The 16,417-nt window shown below is 36.1% G+C and overlaps 1 protein-coding gene across 11 annotated transcripts in view; it reads right to left on the reverse strand.

Moving 5' to 3' along the window:
- SLC4A10 (solute carrier family 4 member 10) overlaps positions 1-16,417 on the reverse strand; it is a 206,109-nt gene that overhangs the window by 38,676 nt on the left and 151,016 nt on the right. For all 11 annotated transcript variants that reach the window (XM_081143043.1, XM_081143037.1, XM_081143041.1 and 8 more), the window contains one exon: positions 3,686-3,791. In XM_081143043.1, the coding sequence (XP_080999169.1) occupies positions 3,686-3,791 (106 nt within the window). The remainder of the gene's footprint in view (positions 1-3,685; positions 3,792-16,417) is intronic.

Below are 16,417 nucleotides of genomic sequence, written 5' to 3' on the forward strand. Positions count from 1 at the left end.
CCCTAATTATAGCTTTAATTTTCCTTTTCTCAAAACTCTGTAAAAATAAAATACCAAAAAGAATCCTTGCATTTTTTAGTTCCTTCTCTTGCCTGTGTTCAGAGATAATAGTAGAGCAATTACTAAGCAAAATAACGGGTAAGCTAAGAGGCTGAATACAAAAAGGAGCTACAAGCTCCACTGTAAACTCATTATCTATAGATTTGTGATTATCTTCAGTCTTCTGTGAAGATATAAAATGTTCCTTGGCCTTGGCTGGGTCTTGCTCTCAATTCTTAAGAACATAGCTGCCACTTGCCATTTCAAAGGATGGTTTAACTGTTTTATAATCTATAATAAATTTCCAATAGCTTGCCTAGGTACTTTCATTTAAAGCAAATTTGAGGAGAAGTTTCTTTTTTCTTCCTTTTGGGGGACAATGTGTTCATTTAAAAAATTATAATCTACTAAATTCTACACTTATTCTCTGGTTTATACTAACTGTCCCCCAACCCCCAACACACACACTTCTACATCTCTATCCTGAAATATAGAAATGAAAATCAAATCTAAATCCTGTTCTTTTAGTATGAGTCTGACACATGGTTTCACTTACAAAATAAAATGAAAAAAACTCATTTCCACTAATTATTCTTCAAACACATTCTAAATATTAGTAATTCTATAAGTAGAAGTTAGTAAAAATCAAGTTTGATAAAATAAGAACTTAAAGTTGGCACTTGTGTCCTGCCTCTTATATACAGGATGCCCCAAAAACATGTGTACACACTTTAACAGCTGATAGCTCAGTTGATGTTTCTTTCTTTTCAGCCAGGCTGAAAAGGAAGCTTTGAAAAAAGGAAATTCATCCTAAAATGCTACTAAAAGTTTGAAAATGCAATTGAAGTACAAACACTGCCTTTATAATTATTCAAAGTATGTACACATTTTTGGGGGGACATAGGGTGCCCCCCAAAAATGTATATACACTTTGAATAGCTGATAACTCACTTAATTTTCCTCTCCTTTTCAGGTTTAACTGATTTGAAACGAGTGAAGCCACACTAATCTTTGAACAAAGAAAATTTATCCACTAAACTTTTTTATGGGAATATATAAAAGATAAAGTTTACGGGATAAAACCAGCAACAGTTGATGATACTTACGATTATGCTTTTGTAAAAAAAAATAAAAACAAAACTGGTATACAAATTAAGACAAAAGAATTTTAATGCTCTTCATTGACTTAAAAATTACAAAATTTTTTCATTATGTAGCATTCCCTTTGGTGATAAAGGGTATTTCTGGTCAAGATTAGCAATTATTCAATGCAAAAACTGCTTTTAATGAATGAAAAATAATATGAAAATTTCTGCCAGAATAGTAACACCTAGTACAGAAGTTTAAAAAACACACAGTGCTAGATAGGCGTTGACTGCAAAATACTGTTCACTGTACTCTGCTGGACTCTAAAACTTCTAATATCTAAAATTAACTCATGGCAAGCCAGATCAGTTGTTCTGTGAGTCTTTTAGAAGGCTATTATTCAGAATTTGCAACTATATAGAATGAATATTACTATTTAGCATTAGATTATTGAGAGAATATAAAACACATAGAGTAAATTATCATGTTAAATGATTTAAAGATGCGATTATTGGGTTTCTGCATTGAAGGGAACACCAAGATGAAGAACACAAGAAAGAGACTCTTTAGAAGTAATATCCTTATTGTTTACAAAAAGAATATATAATGGAAGATACACTGCTGGATGGATCAACCATGATGTAGTATTAATGGTTCCCTATTTCTATGGGGAAAAAATAGAAGAGAATAAGCGTTAACTATAACAGAAGAAAACAAGAGTAAGTGAAGGCTTATTACAGAGAGAATGATGAAGGTAAGCATAAAGGTAGTTAAATATAGGTCAAGATCAAATTTTAAACACAGGGTAAGTTGATTCTAAAGAAAACATTTCATGGGGAAAATTGACAAAAACAGGCAATAGGTCAAGTGTTCTTACAAAAATCATGTTTATAATTGAAAGTTGCTAAGAGAGTAGACCTTAAAAGTTCTCATCACACGAAAAATTCTGTAACTATGTAGGTTGACAAATGTTAACTAGATTTACTGTGGTCATCACATCATAATATATACAAATATTGAATCATTATGTTGTACACCTGAAACTAATATAATGTTACATGTCAATTATACCTCAATTTTTAAAAAATCACATTTAGCCCTGGTCGGTGCGGCTCAGTTGTTTGAGCGTGGTCCCACGCGCCAGGGGGTCGAGGCTCAGCTCCAGGTCAGGGCACGTGCTCAGGTTTCAGGCCTCCACCCCTGGGGGCGCCTGCGGGAGGCAGCTGATCAACATTTCTCTCTCTCCCTCTCTCTTCCTCTCTAGAAATCAATAAAAACTTTTTTTAAAAATCACATATGGAGTTTTATAATACTTGTACAACAAAAAAGATTTATTTGTTCCACTAACTGGCTCGCTTGCTAAACGATATGTGTTTCATAAAGGAACTAGAATTCATATAGTTTTATGCTGATGGTTATAATGGGATTTGAGCTTATACAAGTCGGTAAAGTGAAAGAAGCTTTGGCTCATCATGTTCATAACTGAGGAGAATAAAAAAGAAACTAGGACAACTCAGATTTTTATTCATTTTTTATTTTTGTTAATCCTTACCCGAGGATATTTTTTCCATTGCTTTTTAGAGCAAGTGGAAGGGAAGAAGGGGGAGAGAGAGAGAAACATCAATGTGAGGGAGGCACATCAATGGGCTGCCTCCCGCACTCGCCCGGCCAGCACCCAGAACCAACCTGAACCCAACGTGCCCTTGGTGGGGAATCGAACCTGTGACCCTTTGGCGCTCAGGCCAACACTTTAACCCAGAGCCACACCGGCCAGGGCATGGCTCAGATTTTTTTAATATTTATTAAAAGCAGAGCACTTTCAATTTTTCCAACTATGAGTTTTGACTAAACAGAAGTAAAGGATGCAAGTACAGATGAAAAAGGAAGTGCGCAAACATTAGAATAGATTCCATAGAAGAGAGAAACGTGGCTGTGAGAGAAAAAATCACAAAGCAGAGATGAGAAAAAAAAAAAAAAAAAAGTTTTTAAAAGGTACAGGATTTAAGGCGAAAAACATGTTGCCATCCTCTTTCCTGAGTGGGAGATAAGAAGGAAATGGAAGTAAGAAATCCCTTCCCGAGGGAGGTGCCAGAATTTTGTTAATAAATTGACTTTTGTTTTTCCCAAAGCCTGCAATTTTCACACTAAACTACTAACAACCAGCCCCTCACTCTCAGCATATTCTGAACAGCTGGAGCAGTATCAGAGTAAAGTAGAAGCGCTCGGGCTTCTTTACACAGAAGGCTGACTTAGTTCTGCCATATGGTTTCATTTAGGTCAACACCATTCTTACTTAATATGCTTTCAGTTATTAAAACTAGTGTATGTGTTTTTAGAGCAATGCAGGCCTACTAACTATTAGGAAAACTTAATGACAGAAAACCCCAGTTTACTGATGAATACCTGAAACAAGTACAATTAAGAAAAAACTATCACTTTTATAGTAGTATGCATTCAAAAAATTTTACCTTAGTGGTGACAATTTACTCACAATGTCAACAAAAGCCACCAAACAGTAATACGATTCAAGATATGACTTATTTTTCAGTGTTTCACTTACTGACACAGTTAGGTTCTCCCAAATTATGTCAGAGGCAGAAATATTGGACTCGCTCCATTCCTTTAGTGTGTCGTTGCTGGGATCATGGGGTTCCACACAATTACACCTGAAAAAGTAAAATGGTGCAGTTTGTGAAAAGCATTTTTTGGTCACCATACTGAAAAACAAATGTGGAATGGGTCCTCCTTCCCTAGCCACGGCCTTTAACATCCTAATTAGCATTGGTTTCTTCTTGAAGACAGCAAAAATCTTCACATTCTTTCTGCTGATTAGCCTACAGTGGACACTTAGAAAAACATGGGTGGTGGGGTGATAGGGTGAATAAAAGGCTTACAGAGGGAAAGTCCTTCACGTCCTGTGAAAGTCCTACACATCCAGTAAGCAGAACAAAACAACTTATTTCTCTGCTGATGAAATGTATATAGCTCTTCACGCTTTAGCAGGTCCCCATGATACCTGATCCTACATTCCTGTTTTGTTCCTCAAATGGTCATATGTTCCTAGTTCCATTTTTCTTTCACAGGAATTCTTTGATTTTTACTGTATTTGAATATTCACCCCCAGATAGCAGCCAGAAGCTATGTAATTCAAAATTAAAGCTAAATTGAAGCAAGAACCCTAGGTATCTCAGGACATACTATTCTTTGTTCTGAGTGATAGTCTTGTTAAAAATCAATCAGTATGCAAAAGTTTTTGAGTAACTACTACATATAAAGAACCATAATGAATGCTAGATGGGGGTAGCGGCAGAGAGAAGAATAAAGAGTTGGGCATAGTGATAATATTATGTAATAGAAAATAGTTTCTGATTTCATATTCTTTATAATTTTATTAGTCAGTGAGAAGACATAAGCAAAGATGACCAATAAGTTAATGGTTTTAGAAGTTAACTTCAATTTACAATGGTTTGTTTCCAAAAATTCATTCATAATCCTGCTATTTGTGCTTCAGACAGCATTTTCTTATAGAAACATTTAATAAATGGTGGTTGGGCTCCCAGATTAACCCACATACAATACGTAAGTTGAAAATTAGTTGGACTGCAGTTTTAGTGATATTAACAGAATTGCAGGACCTAACTACCATTTCTAACATTATCTCTATAGGAAAATATCTTACAGTTTCTACTTGGTAAATCCCTCTGCCTAAGCAACAGTCATTCTTCTGTCTTTTACATTAGGAACTCAATCTGGTTTTTGTTTTTTTTTACCACTACTCATTTATTCTTCAACACTCAAAGTTGAGTGTTTAGTATTGCAAGAAACTCTACTTGACTTTGGCAATACGGACAGCATGGCTCCTGCTCTCACTAAGGGAGGTAAGAGGATTCCCCAGCTGGGCTCACTTGGAGCTGGGTTCACTAAGAGGGCAGAGGGTTCTAATGAGAAAGTTGGTGGCAAGGGCTGTAAGGGAATGGAATATGGAAACACTAGCTACCAGGGATAGTTGCACTGACCTCCATGGCAACAGAAGGAGGAACTATAGCAAAAGGGAAACAAAAGTACCTAAGACGCAGTAATAGACATTTATTAATGCAAGTTAGTCAATGCTCTAGGCCCCTAAGTCCCAGATTGGCCCTACATAGTCGTAGAAGACAGGCCTTTGTGTCAGAAGGCTCTGTCCTTTACTGGCTGTGTGGCGATGAGCAAATTAATCAAGCACTCTAGACCTTGATTTCTTCATATGTAAAATGGGTACAAAAATGCCTACCTTGAAGAGCTACTGTGAAAAATCAGTAACTTGATGTATACTAATTGCCCAGTAAACATTTGGACAGTTTTGAAATTGTGCATGCTATCATCATTGCGATCATCAGTATTAATTCTGGTTCATTTTCTAGTCTTTCACAAAATGCAGTAAAACTATTAACTTTCTTTCACCTTGAGATAACACAAAAAGAACACTAAGCTTTCTCTAACATGCTGATGCTCTTTTCATTTTGCTTCTAATGCTTTAAAGAGACTTAAATTCTGACCAGCATTAAACCAGTTTTGCTACTATTGCCAAGAATCCATAGGAAAAAAATTCGTTTAATTCTGGCTCGGGGTCATCTGATCACTGGGAAAATATACTAAAGATATAAACATAATTTTTTAAGGATATAAATTATTTTTAAAAGAAATAACACTAAAACTATTAAATTGCTGAACATTTACTAAAATTAAGAATCAGATCTGGCTTCTGATTTAAGAAGGAGGATTGAACTCACATATTTATTTTCTCTCGTTACCTAGAATTCAGTAAGCAAAGGAATAATATAAAAATAAACATGAGAGGGAACATCAACAAAAGAGGTATGTAAACCAATGGAATATGAAAATCAAGATGTCTTAAAAAGCAGAACACGAGAATAATAGTACTTGTACATATAATCCTTAAAATACTAGTATTATGCATGTGAAAATACAGAGGCACAAGTGACTTGGCCAAGGTTATACAGCTAGAAAAGTCAGAGCCAGAATTTGAACCTAGGCAATCCACTTTTAAACACCAACTGCAGTGGAGGAGGGATCTGGCCTACCCACTAGAATCCCAAAGTGGATCTGGACTCAGAGGAAGGCTCACATTCAACAAAGGATTTAGTAAGAAGTAGAGCTGAAAACATGGAAACTAACTACAGTAAATTTCAGAAATCCTCCCCCTAATACTACATACTTATTGACATACTACTTCATAGAATGGCATCAGAGATTTTCTTTCAGAAATACTATCAACGTTACAGGGCAAAATTATTTTGAACCTATAATTCCATATTGAGTCAAACAGGCAAATCAAATGAAAGGGAGAGTACAAAAAACCCAAAACTGTTGATTTTTTTTGTTTTGTAGATTTTACAGTTTTTCTTGCACACATTCTTAATTAGAAAGCAAATTAATAAATAAGAAAGAAGATATGGAATGAAGGAAAGAGTGGATCCTAAAAGATCATACACACAGAGAGGGAGAAGGTGAGGCCTGAAGTTCCAGAGCCGCCACAGATGCCTAATCCATGTTATCACACATATAAGAGCTGGTCTGATTTCTGAGTCCCAGCTTGGAATCAGGGACAAATACTAATATGAACAACCTTCCCATACTTATGAAGACACGCGGGCACTGCTCTAGGGACTAAGAATTAAAAGTAGAGCTCCTGGTAGCATGTCTCTAGTTTGAAATAAGATGACTTTCTTTCTTTCCCTCCCTCCCTCCCTCCCTCCCTCCCTCCCTCCCTCCCTCCCTCCCTCCCTCCCTCCCTTCCTTTTCTTTTCCTTTCTTTCTTTCTTTCTTTCTTTCTTTCTTTCTTTCTTTCTTTCTTTCTTTCTTTCTTTCTTTCTTTCTTTCTTTCTTTCTTTCTTTCTTTCTTTCTTTCTTTCTTTCTCTTTCTTTCTTTCTTTCTTTCTTTCTTTCTTTCTTTCTTTCTTTCTTTCTTTCTTTCTCTCTCTCTCTCTCTCTCTCTCTCTCTCTCTCTCTCTCTCTCTCTCTCTCTTTCTCTCTTTCTTTCTTTCTTTTTCTTTTCTTTCCTTTTTAAAGTAGAACCTAAGGACTTGCATTGATCTTGGGTCCTCCCCCAGGGAAAGCTTAGCGATTACACCCATAGTAAACTCCCAAAACACTATCAGTTGGGTCTACAGTGTCTTGCTCCAATCTCTTGCTCCAATTTTAGTTATTCCAGGGTTAAATGGAGAAGCATTAGGTGAAAAAGCAAGGGTCACAGGCTTTCGAATGTCTTGCTACTCTTCTGCTTACACATATACTAACCTGCCAACCTCCACCTGTAATCCAGTTCACTAATAAGAGGTAGTATGTTTCCATGATGGGGAAATTCCCCCAAATTGATCTTTCTGTGACTTTACTTCAGGGGAAAAAAAGGCCCAACACTATGGGAAAACACTTTCATGCTCTGCAAATTTGGTAAAAGTAAATTTATTGTTAATAAAAGGTAACTAAAAGGCAAAATAGGGAAAATGTCAAATTTCTTATGAAGGTAATATCATAAGAGAGAACTAGCATTGTAGTAGATGTATCCAAGTGAGTGTGTATGTATGCATATACATGTGCATACATGTAACAGAATTTTATTTAAAAGGAAGAACTTTATTTGAAATAGAGTTTTATTTGAAAGGAAGTTGGGGATAAAAACATTTATTAGCCCTTTGATCCCATTGGCACCAGAAGGCCCATTAATGGAGATTTGGGGTTTTATCATTTGCATAATATTTTAGCAGATCACTAAACAAACCAGCTCTTTTAAGTTTTCTTACCCACCCAACTAACAAAAACAAAGCAAAGTGCTAGATTTGACTCATTTACTTAAGACATAATTGATTCTAAAATAAATTCTTAAAAGCTCTAATTCATGTCTTTACTAAAAACGAATCATTTTTTCAAAAGAAAATTTAGTTACTGCTTAAAGATTAAGGTACTAACCCCTCAAAACAAAAAAGGGACACATCAGGATGATGCCTTCCTCTTGCAGGGAGACTCATGGGGTAGCCTGGCTCTTGAGAGCCAGTACCACAGCATTCAGCTATAAGACTGGCCTGTCCTTCCTCAGCATCGACCTGGCCACTCACCTCTGCTGGCCTCAAGGGCCAATTACCAGCACCCGGACATTATGTTCAAAACATCACCTTTGGTCACCCTGTGGCAAAAAGTCACCAGAAGCAGCTAGACCAGGGTCCTTTCTTTGACATGCACAGGATGGTGTCCAGGTTGGAACAGTGGGTAAAGCCAATGGCTGCAGTAGAAGCCCATCAATATACCCACAGGCTTCTATTAAAGACATCTGGGAGAATGGGATGAAAGTTGGACTTGCCATCAAACTAGGAGCTACAGTTGAATATTTGACACCATGGGCTAATCAGGTAGAAGAGGCCTTGGTTATGTCAGTGGAACCTGGGTTTGGAGGGCAGAAATTCATGGAAGTTATGATGCCAAAGGTTCATTGGTTGAGGACACAGTTCCTGTCTTTAGACATAGAGTTTGATGGTCCTGACACTATCCACAACTGTGCAAACACAGAGGCTAAAAAGACTGTACTGTAATAAGGAGTGAAGATCCCAGGTTTGGGATCAACTGGTTAAGATAAAATTGCTCAGAAGCTGCTTAGAAATATTCTCTTCATCGATGAACTCTCAAGGAGCCCAATGTTTCTGCTCATGAAGTATACAGAAGAAAATGCCTCATATCCTTACCCAGCTTTGTCATGAATTCGAATAATGATATCATAGGTGACTACTGCAAAACAGAGCTGCCCAAAAAAACACTGTAAATATCATTCCTTAGGAGCAATAGTCTCTTTCTTGTTTAAGTAATTTAGTAACATATTGCCTGAATCTGTTGTCTCAAGTGGGTAGTATCTGCACTTTTTACATTTTTAAAAACACCAGTATAAAATGCCAATAATTCTGACTTGTGATGTTGAAATGTTTGGCTTAAAATACACTCTTCACCAAACACTATGTTTTACTGGTGCTCCCCCATGCCCCACAATGTGAGTGCTCTAAGCCATCACGTTTATGTAAATGGCTACAGAGTGATTAGATAAACACTATAATTAAATGCCCTCATCCAGAAGTCTTTGCTTTTGTCAAGACTAATGGAGGTGATCAGTCTTCCTTACATGAGAAGAGCCTGTGGCTGTCTTCTGGAAAACATAATTTGGTAGAACTGCCTTCAACATTATTACTAATTTTAGTACCTGGGTTACAGATGATCTCTTTTGTCTTTGTAGTTATTATCAGTACCTTCCTGTGTGTGTGCTGAGCAGTAATGGTTTGTGATTCATTTTTTAAAAAGTCTCTTTACTGACTAAATTACCCCCAGAGTGCTGTGTAGCAAGTTACGTATTAATATATGGCATAAAATCAGAGAATTAAGATCTATCTGTAGAAGCCAACCATATTTTTTATGCCTATTCTTTTTTTCAATTTCAAAAGTATTTTGAATTACCAAAATAATAAAACCACACTATAGGACATTTGTAAAATAAAAGAACAAAAAGAAAATCTCTCAGTCCACCAGTTACTGTAATTTTTGACATATTTCTTTCAGTAGTTCTTATTATGTTTTCAACATATTTATGAGCATACAGTGTTTTTAAGCCCCATCAGTGGGCTTTGAGACGCAGTGTGACATGATCTGACTTGGGCTGTAAGAGAATAATTCTGGCTGCTTCGTAGAGAACAGTCTGTGGAAGAGCAAGTGTAAAATCAGGGACACCAGTTGGAAGGCAATTGTAATAATCTAGACAAGAGATTATGGAGGTAGAGAGGGTGGTAAGTAGTGTTTAAATTTTATAGTGAGAGCCATTATATTTGTTGAAAAGTCTGGGTATGTGAGAGAGTAGTCAAAAATAAATCCATGTGTGTTTTTTTCATTTGAACAGCTAAGAGGATGGGGCTGCCATTAACAAGGGGAAAGACTTCAGAGAGTTTGCTCTCACTACTCCAAACATATATAAGTGTTTACTCAGTATATCAGTTTTCTAGGGCTGCAATAACAAAATACCACTGACTGGTGGCTTAAAAATTGAAATTTATTTTCTTACAGTTCTGTAGGCTGGAAGTCTGTGATCAACGTGTCATCAGGTAGATTCCCTCTGAGGCCTCTCTCTTAGGCTTGCAGATGCTACGCTCTCACTGTGTCCTTGCATGGTCTTTTCAATATGTGTGTGCATTCTGGTATCTCTTTGTGTGTCAAATTTCCTCTTCTTATAAGGACACTAGTCAGATTTGATTAAGACCCACCCACGTGACCTCATTTAACCTTAATTACCTTTTTAAAGGCCTATCTCCAAATATAATCACTGAGGGTTAGAGCTTTCACATACGAATTTTGGTGAAACCTAGTTCAACCCATGACAGCAAGTGATATGATTCATAGTGAGTAAGACCACCTCTCTTACTCCCTAAAGTCTGCTTTTATAATTGAAAAAAATTATAACATCAGTGCTAAATTCTTTTAGATATCAAAATGAAGAAATAAAATTAGCCTTCTACTAATCATTCTCTCTGAAAATGGTCATTACATTTCAACAGAGCAAAATGCTATGTATTTGTTATACAAACACATGACCTGTGGCCATTCAGTGCATCTTAAAGAAAAAACCACCAATCCCTGCTTAGTACTCTCTTTCTAATAGAGATGTTCATGCAAATTTCTGCCCTTTCATAGCTATTTGAGAAGAAAGTATGAAAGATAAATCTATTTAAGGTTTGCAAATCTATAGTTACAGAGAAAGAAAATAGCCGGAGGTAGATCTGAGAAGTAACATTGTTAGAAGACACTTAACAAAGGCTTACTGGCATCTACCAACCCCCTGGCTCTCTGAAGGCAGAAAGATGAAGATACTTTAATTTTGTACACAAAGGCTCATAATCCATTAGGAACAGTGAGGATGAAACAGGTAAATAATAAATTTATACTGGATACTATTGTGACTGGAGATAAGATTTTACCATTAAAACAAGAATTTAGTTCAGAAGCAGGAAGGGAAAGCAAAGATAGCAAGTGTTTGGATTAAGAATCAACAATAAGATGGGTTGCCAGAAGTTTATTTATTGAATAATGATTTATTGAGTGCCTACTATTGTATTTATTTGGTTCTAAGATGTCAGATAATCCAATTTTAATGTCAGCTTTTTAATAGAGGAAAAAACTCTATGTTAAATGTGCATGTGAGTTGTAAAAAGCATTTTAGAAATGTAAAAATATGAACAAACATGTTCATTTTACGATATGTGCCAAGGACGTTGCTAGTAGAAGGGGTACAGAGGTGTGCCTGCCGAACAGTCACGGGCCCAGCATTATGGAGATTAATCTAATGGTTATACAAATAAATATACAAAAATACAATTATAAAATTATGTTGCAGGCAATTCTGGATAATTTTAGTCAAGTGTATATGTAGAAAAAGGTGATTTTAAAAAGTTGAAATACCGGGGATTCTCTAAATCTGAGTTTTATTCTTTTGTTTTTGATTAGTGAGGACTAACAGGGCAATAAGCTATGATAACCTCCCTTTCATCATCTTTGTCCCCACATCTCTGATCAGTTTTTGGAGTTCTGCTGGAGGCTGCAGTCCCACCTCTCTTCCAGATGACTTCTTCACCATGCTGGCACCTGGTCTAAATTCGTAGTCAGAATTAGTTTTATTAATTCAGTTTGTATATTTTTATCCCACATTAAGATTCCCATAGCATCTTAAGTTTATCCAAAACTTCTAATTGAAATCTTTAAGAGTAGTGTTAAATATACTGGAAAAGAGAGCAATTGTCTTTACTTGTCAAACGTGATTGGTCAGGTGATGTCAATTATATTACAACGTATTCAGTTAATCAATACATTTCAAGCATTACTATTTTCTATAGTATTATGCTGGGACTATGGGAGATAAAACTGTTACATTTTCTACTTTAAAGGAGGCTTGGATCTAGTTAAGGAGATGAGAAAAATAATATACTTCTTTGAATATAAAGTCAGGCAGTAAAAAACATTTATCCATAACAAATCACTGTCCTGGGTTATATAGAGGGGCTGGGAGCTGGATAAAACAACAAAGAGATAGAAAAAGGGCCAAAACCAAAATCAAAACCTTCTGATGACTTAGTAGTGAGATCACGCTTTCTAACAGTCTGGTAATTATTGGATATTATTCAACTCCAGTATGCTAATATATTGGAATCTAGAGTTATGGTCAGACCCTGCTCTTTGCTTTGATCCAACCAACTGCAAAGAGTAAATACAATCTTGATATTTCCTTAGCTTGCCATCTTTGAGAGCTTTAGATTATTAAAATATATTTGAAGAAACGTTTTATCTTCCATAAGCAGAGTGCTTTATTCTATTTTTGCCATTTCTTAAAATCAAAGCAACCTAGAAAAAGTTATTTCTACAAACTCATTACTTATTGCTAACTTGACAAATTCAGCTTGATCATCTGGTGTAATGTATGTATTCTTGAAATTAAATAGATTATCTTGACACTTGCTCTTGGCACAATGAAAGGAAAGCTTGTAGCTTCAAATATAAGGTCTACATATTACTACATTATAAGATTAGGATGCCAGAGGTACTAGGAAATTCTTAAAGAAATCAAAGACATTTCGTTATTTGGTTGGTAAAACTATGAATTTAAGGAAATCTGAATATAAGTGGCCCAAGTATAAAGAATAGCTTTAAAAAGTAGATGAGGCCTCTTTTTCAGTATCTTACACCTAAGCAAAATATGTGAGCACATAGGCATATTAAGTTTTCAAAAATTGTCATATTAAGTTTTCAAAAATTGTAACTCAGATGTACTGCATCCTAGCTTTGAGATTTTCTAAGAAGTTGTCTGATAAAAACTGTGCAAGCATGAGGCCACCAACATCAGTCGAAAACTTTAGGTGAGCATGAGTATAATGACACTTAAAACTGATTAGGTCACAGTGATAAGAACAGAAAACCACGAAAAGCATCATGTGAACTTCATGAAACACAAAATGTTTTATGCAAAAGGTGAGATTATACAACACATTAAAGAAGCCATTATTGTTAGCAATGACTTTGATTTATTTTCTTTAATGCACAGGACTAAAAGTATGATAACAAATACATGCATTGTATGCAGAGAAAAAAAAAAAAATGGTTTTGTTTTTCCAAAGAGCAAGTAATAGCAATACTTGATCAGAGTCATGTACACAGTGAGTGGTGCAGGAGACCAGTCAATCACGGTGAGTAATAAACTTAAGACAGTACAGTAACCCCTTTTTCCACAGAGACTGCTATTCTCTGTGTTTCTCTTACACCCATTTCAGGTCCAAGAGACATTAAAACCTCAGGAGCCATGAGGATGAATCGATCTTTCCATACCTCCTACCTCACTAATTTTGGTTGGGAAGGGCACTAGGGCAATGGCACACAGTGACTAGCTCACATTCCTGCTCAGCCTTCAGATAATTAGGTTTCAGATGTGCACACTGTGATAAAGTATAACTTTAACTTAAACTGCTGGGGACCTTTTTTCAAAAAGCAGAGATGGAAACATTAAGAAAGTCAGGACCTGTGCCCTCTCATCCTGATCACCATGGCAGGCAGGAATCATGGACAAATCAAGCTATTTTTTATCTCTGGTTATTCCTGAGCTTTCGTTTTACTTAACCCCACAATTTGTCTTGATCTCATCACTTTTAGACTCCTGGAATTTTACGATCCCATGTTTATCCACTCTGTCTCCATCATCTCTAATGTCTCTTTCCTCTGTCTCTGTGTCCTCATTTTTAAACACACACAACTCTGTTCTATCACAAATTATCATTCTAGTGATCTCATCGCCCTCTCCAGCAGGCACTGTTTTTCACTTCCTTTGACACCAAGGTGGCCTACGCATACCTTCTCCATTTCTTTACTGCCTACACCCTTCGTAATTTTTTTGCACTGGCTTCCAGTCATGCCTCTCCTCTCCACCCAATACTGTTTCTTAAAGTTGACAATGATCTCTCTTTTTTATTGTTTGATCTCTATACCAAATCTCTCTAAAGATTTCCTGATAGAATCTTGTCCCTTGCCTTCTATAACCTGATATTATTCATGTGGTTTGTTTGGTTTGTTTTTTTCTGTCTCTGACTTTTTATCTATTGGCTACAATTGTTTCATTCTTCTACCTTCAAGCTGTTACCATTATCCAGGGCTCAATCCTTGCTTATCTGAGCTTCTTCCTTTCTAGACTAGGGGATTTTTAAACTGCAATCCTCAATCTGAAGTACCTTAGCAACTGCCACTAAGGGTGCAGGGAACAGCTGAAAGGGTAGACAATTGCTGCTTCCACACCACTTCAAACAGAATAGTTCTGCTTTTACCTATTTCATTTGTTCCATAATGTTTCCTTTGCAGAGCTTATCTGTATTCATCAGTATACTGAAAATTATATCAGAGTCATAAAACCTAATTCTGATCTCTTGTTTACCACTATCTGTATGACTTTGGACAGATATTGTAAAGCATTAATGAACTGCTTGCATCTCGGCCTGTGTCATTCCCTCCATCTGAACCACTCTGCTGCCCTATTCCTCAGCATCTTTCTAACTACTACTGATTTTTTGGTCTTCTATGTCACTTCATCCAGGGAGTCTTCTCTGAACCCAAAATTTGACTTAGGTGCTCCTCTCATGTAGTACCATAGCATTCTGTACCAACCCCTTAACACAGCATTTATTTCATTATGCTGTCTGTCTGTCTGCACTCCCTATTGAACTGGAAGCTCCTTGAGAACAGAATATTATTCATGATTTCCTAGCACCTAGCATAGGGTCTGGCAAGTAGTAGGTTTGAATGTCCAAGCAGAGATAAGTATGTATCTTAGCAAAAATATCCAAATCAAGGGACACTGCTCTTTTTGCAACTGAAGACAAATGAAAAGGCAAGTATCACTGTTACCACTCACTCTAATCAAACTGCTCTTCCCATCTGCCTGCTTTCCAGTGTCCCTGACACCTCCTTCATCCAATTCTGAACCCTGTGTATAACACCCTCACATTTTGCTTTCATTGGGAAAGTTATTTTGTTTCCACTCTGATTTTCTTGTCCTAAAACAAGGGTATACTGTTTAAAGCTATCTGTGAAGACCAAGAAAAAGTAAAGTACTAAAAATCATGCTATTTTCCAAAAGGAAAGATTAAAAATCACATGATCATGTCAAGAGATGCAGAAAAAAGCATTTGACAAAATCCAGCACCCATTTATGATAAAAATTCTCAGCAAAGTGGGAATAAAGGGAAACTACTTCAACATAATAAAAGTCATATATGACAAACCCATAGCTAACATCATACTGAACAACAACAACAAAAAATAAAGTGCTTTCCTTAAGATTAAAAAAAGTGGGGATGTCTACTTTCACCACTCTTTTCCAACACAGGACTGGAAGCCTTAGCCACAGCAATTAAACAACAAGAAGTAAAAGCCATCCAAATTAGAAAGAAAGAAGTAAAACTGTCATTATTTGCAGATGACATAATACTATATATAGAAACCTCAAAGATTCCACCAAAAAACTACTAGAACTGATAAATGAATTCAGTGAAGCAGCAGGATACAAAATAAATATTCAGGAATTAGTTGCATTTTTGTACAAAAATAATGAACCATCAGAAAATGAAATTAAGAAAACATTCCCATTTACAATTGCATCAAAAAATACTTAGGAATAAATTTGGCCAAAGAGGTAAAACACCTATACTTGGAAAATTATAAAACACTGAAGAAAAAAACTGAAGAAGGTACAAATATATGGAAACATATACCATGTGCATGGATAGGAGAATTAATGTCATTAAAATGTCCATACTACCCAAAGCAATCTATAGATTCAATGCAATTCTTATCAAAATACCAATGGCGTTTTTCTCAGAACTAGAGCAAATAATCCATAAAGTTATATGGAACCACAAAAGACCCCAAATAGCCACAATAATCTTAAGAAAAAAGAACGAAGTTGGAGGTATTACACTACCTGATATCAAACTATACTACAAGGCTATAGTAATCAAAACAGCATGGTACTGGCATAAAAACAGACACACAGACCAATGGGACAGAACAGAGAGACCAGAAACAAACCCATACCTATATGGTCAATTAAGATATGACAAAGGAAGCAAGAACATACAATGGGGTAAAAAAGAGTGTATTCAATAAAAGGTTCTGGGAACACTGGACAGATATGTGCAAAAAAATGAAACTAGGCCACCTTCTTACACCATACACAAGAATA

This window comes from Miniopterus schreibersii (assembly GCF_964146895.1).
Source record: "Miniopterus schreibersii genome assembly, chromosome: 7".
NCBI classification, from domain to species: Eukaryota; Metazoa; Chordata; class Mammalia; order Chiroptera; family Miniopteridae; genus Miniopterus; species Miniopterus schreibersii.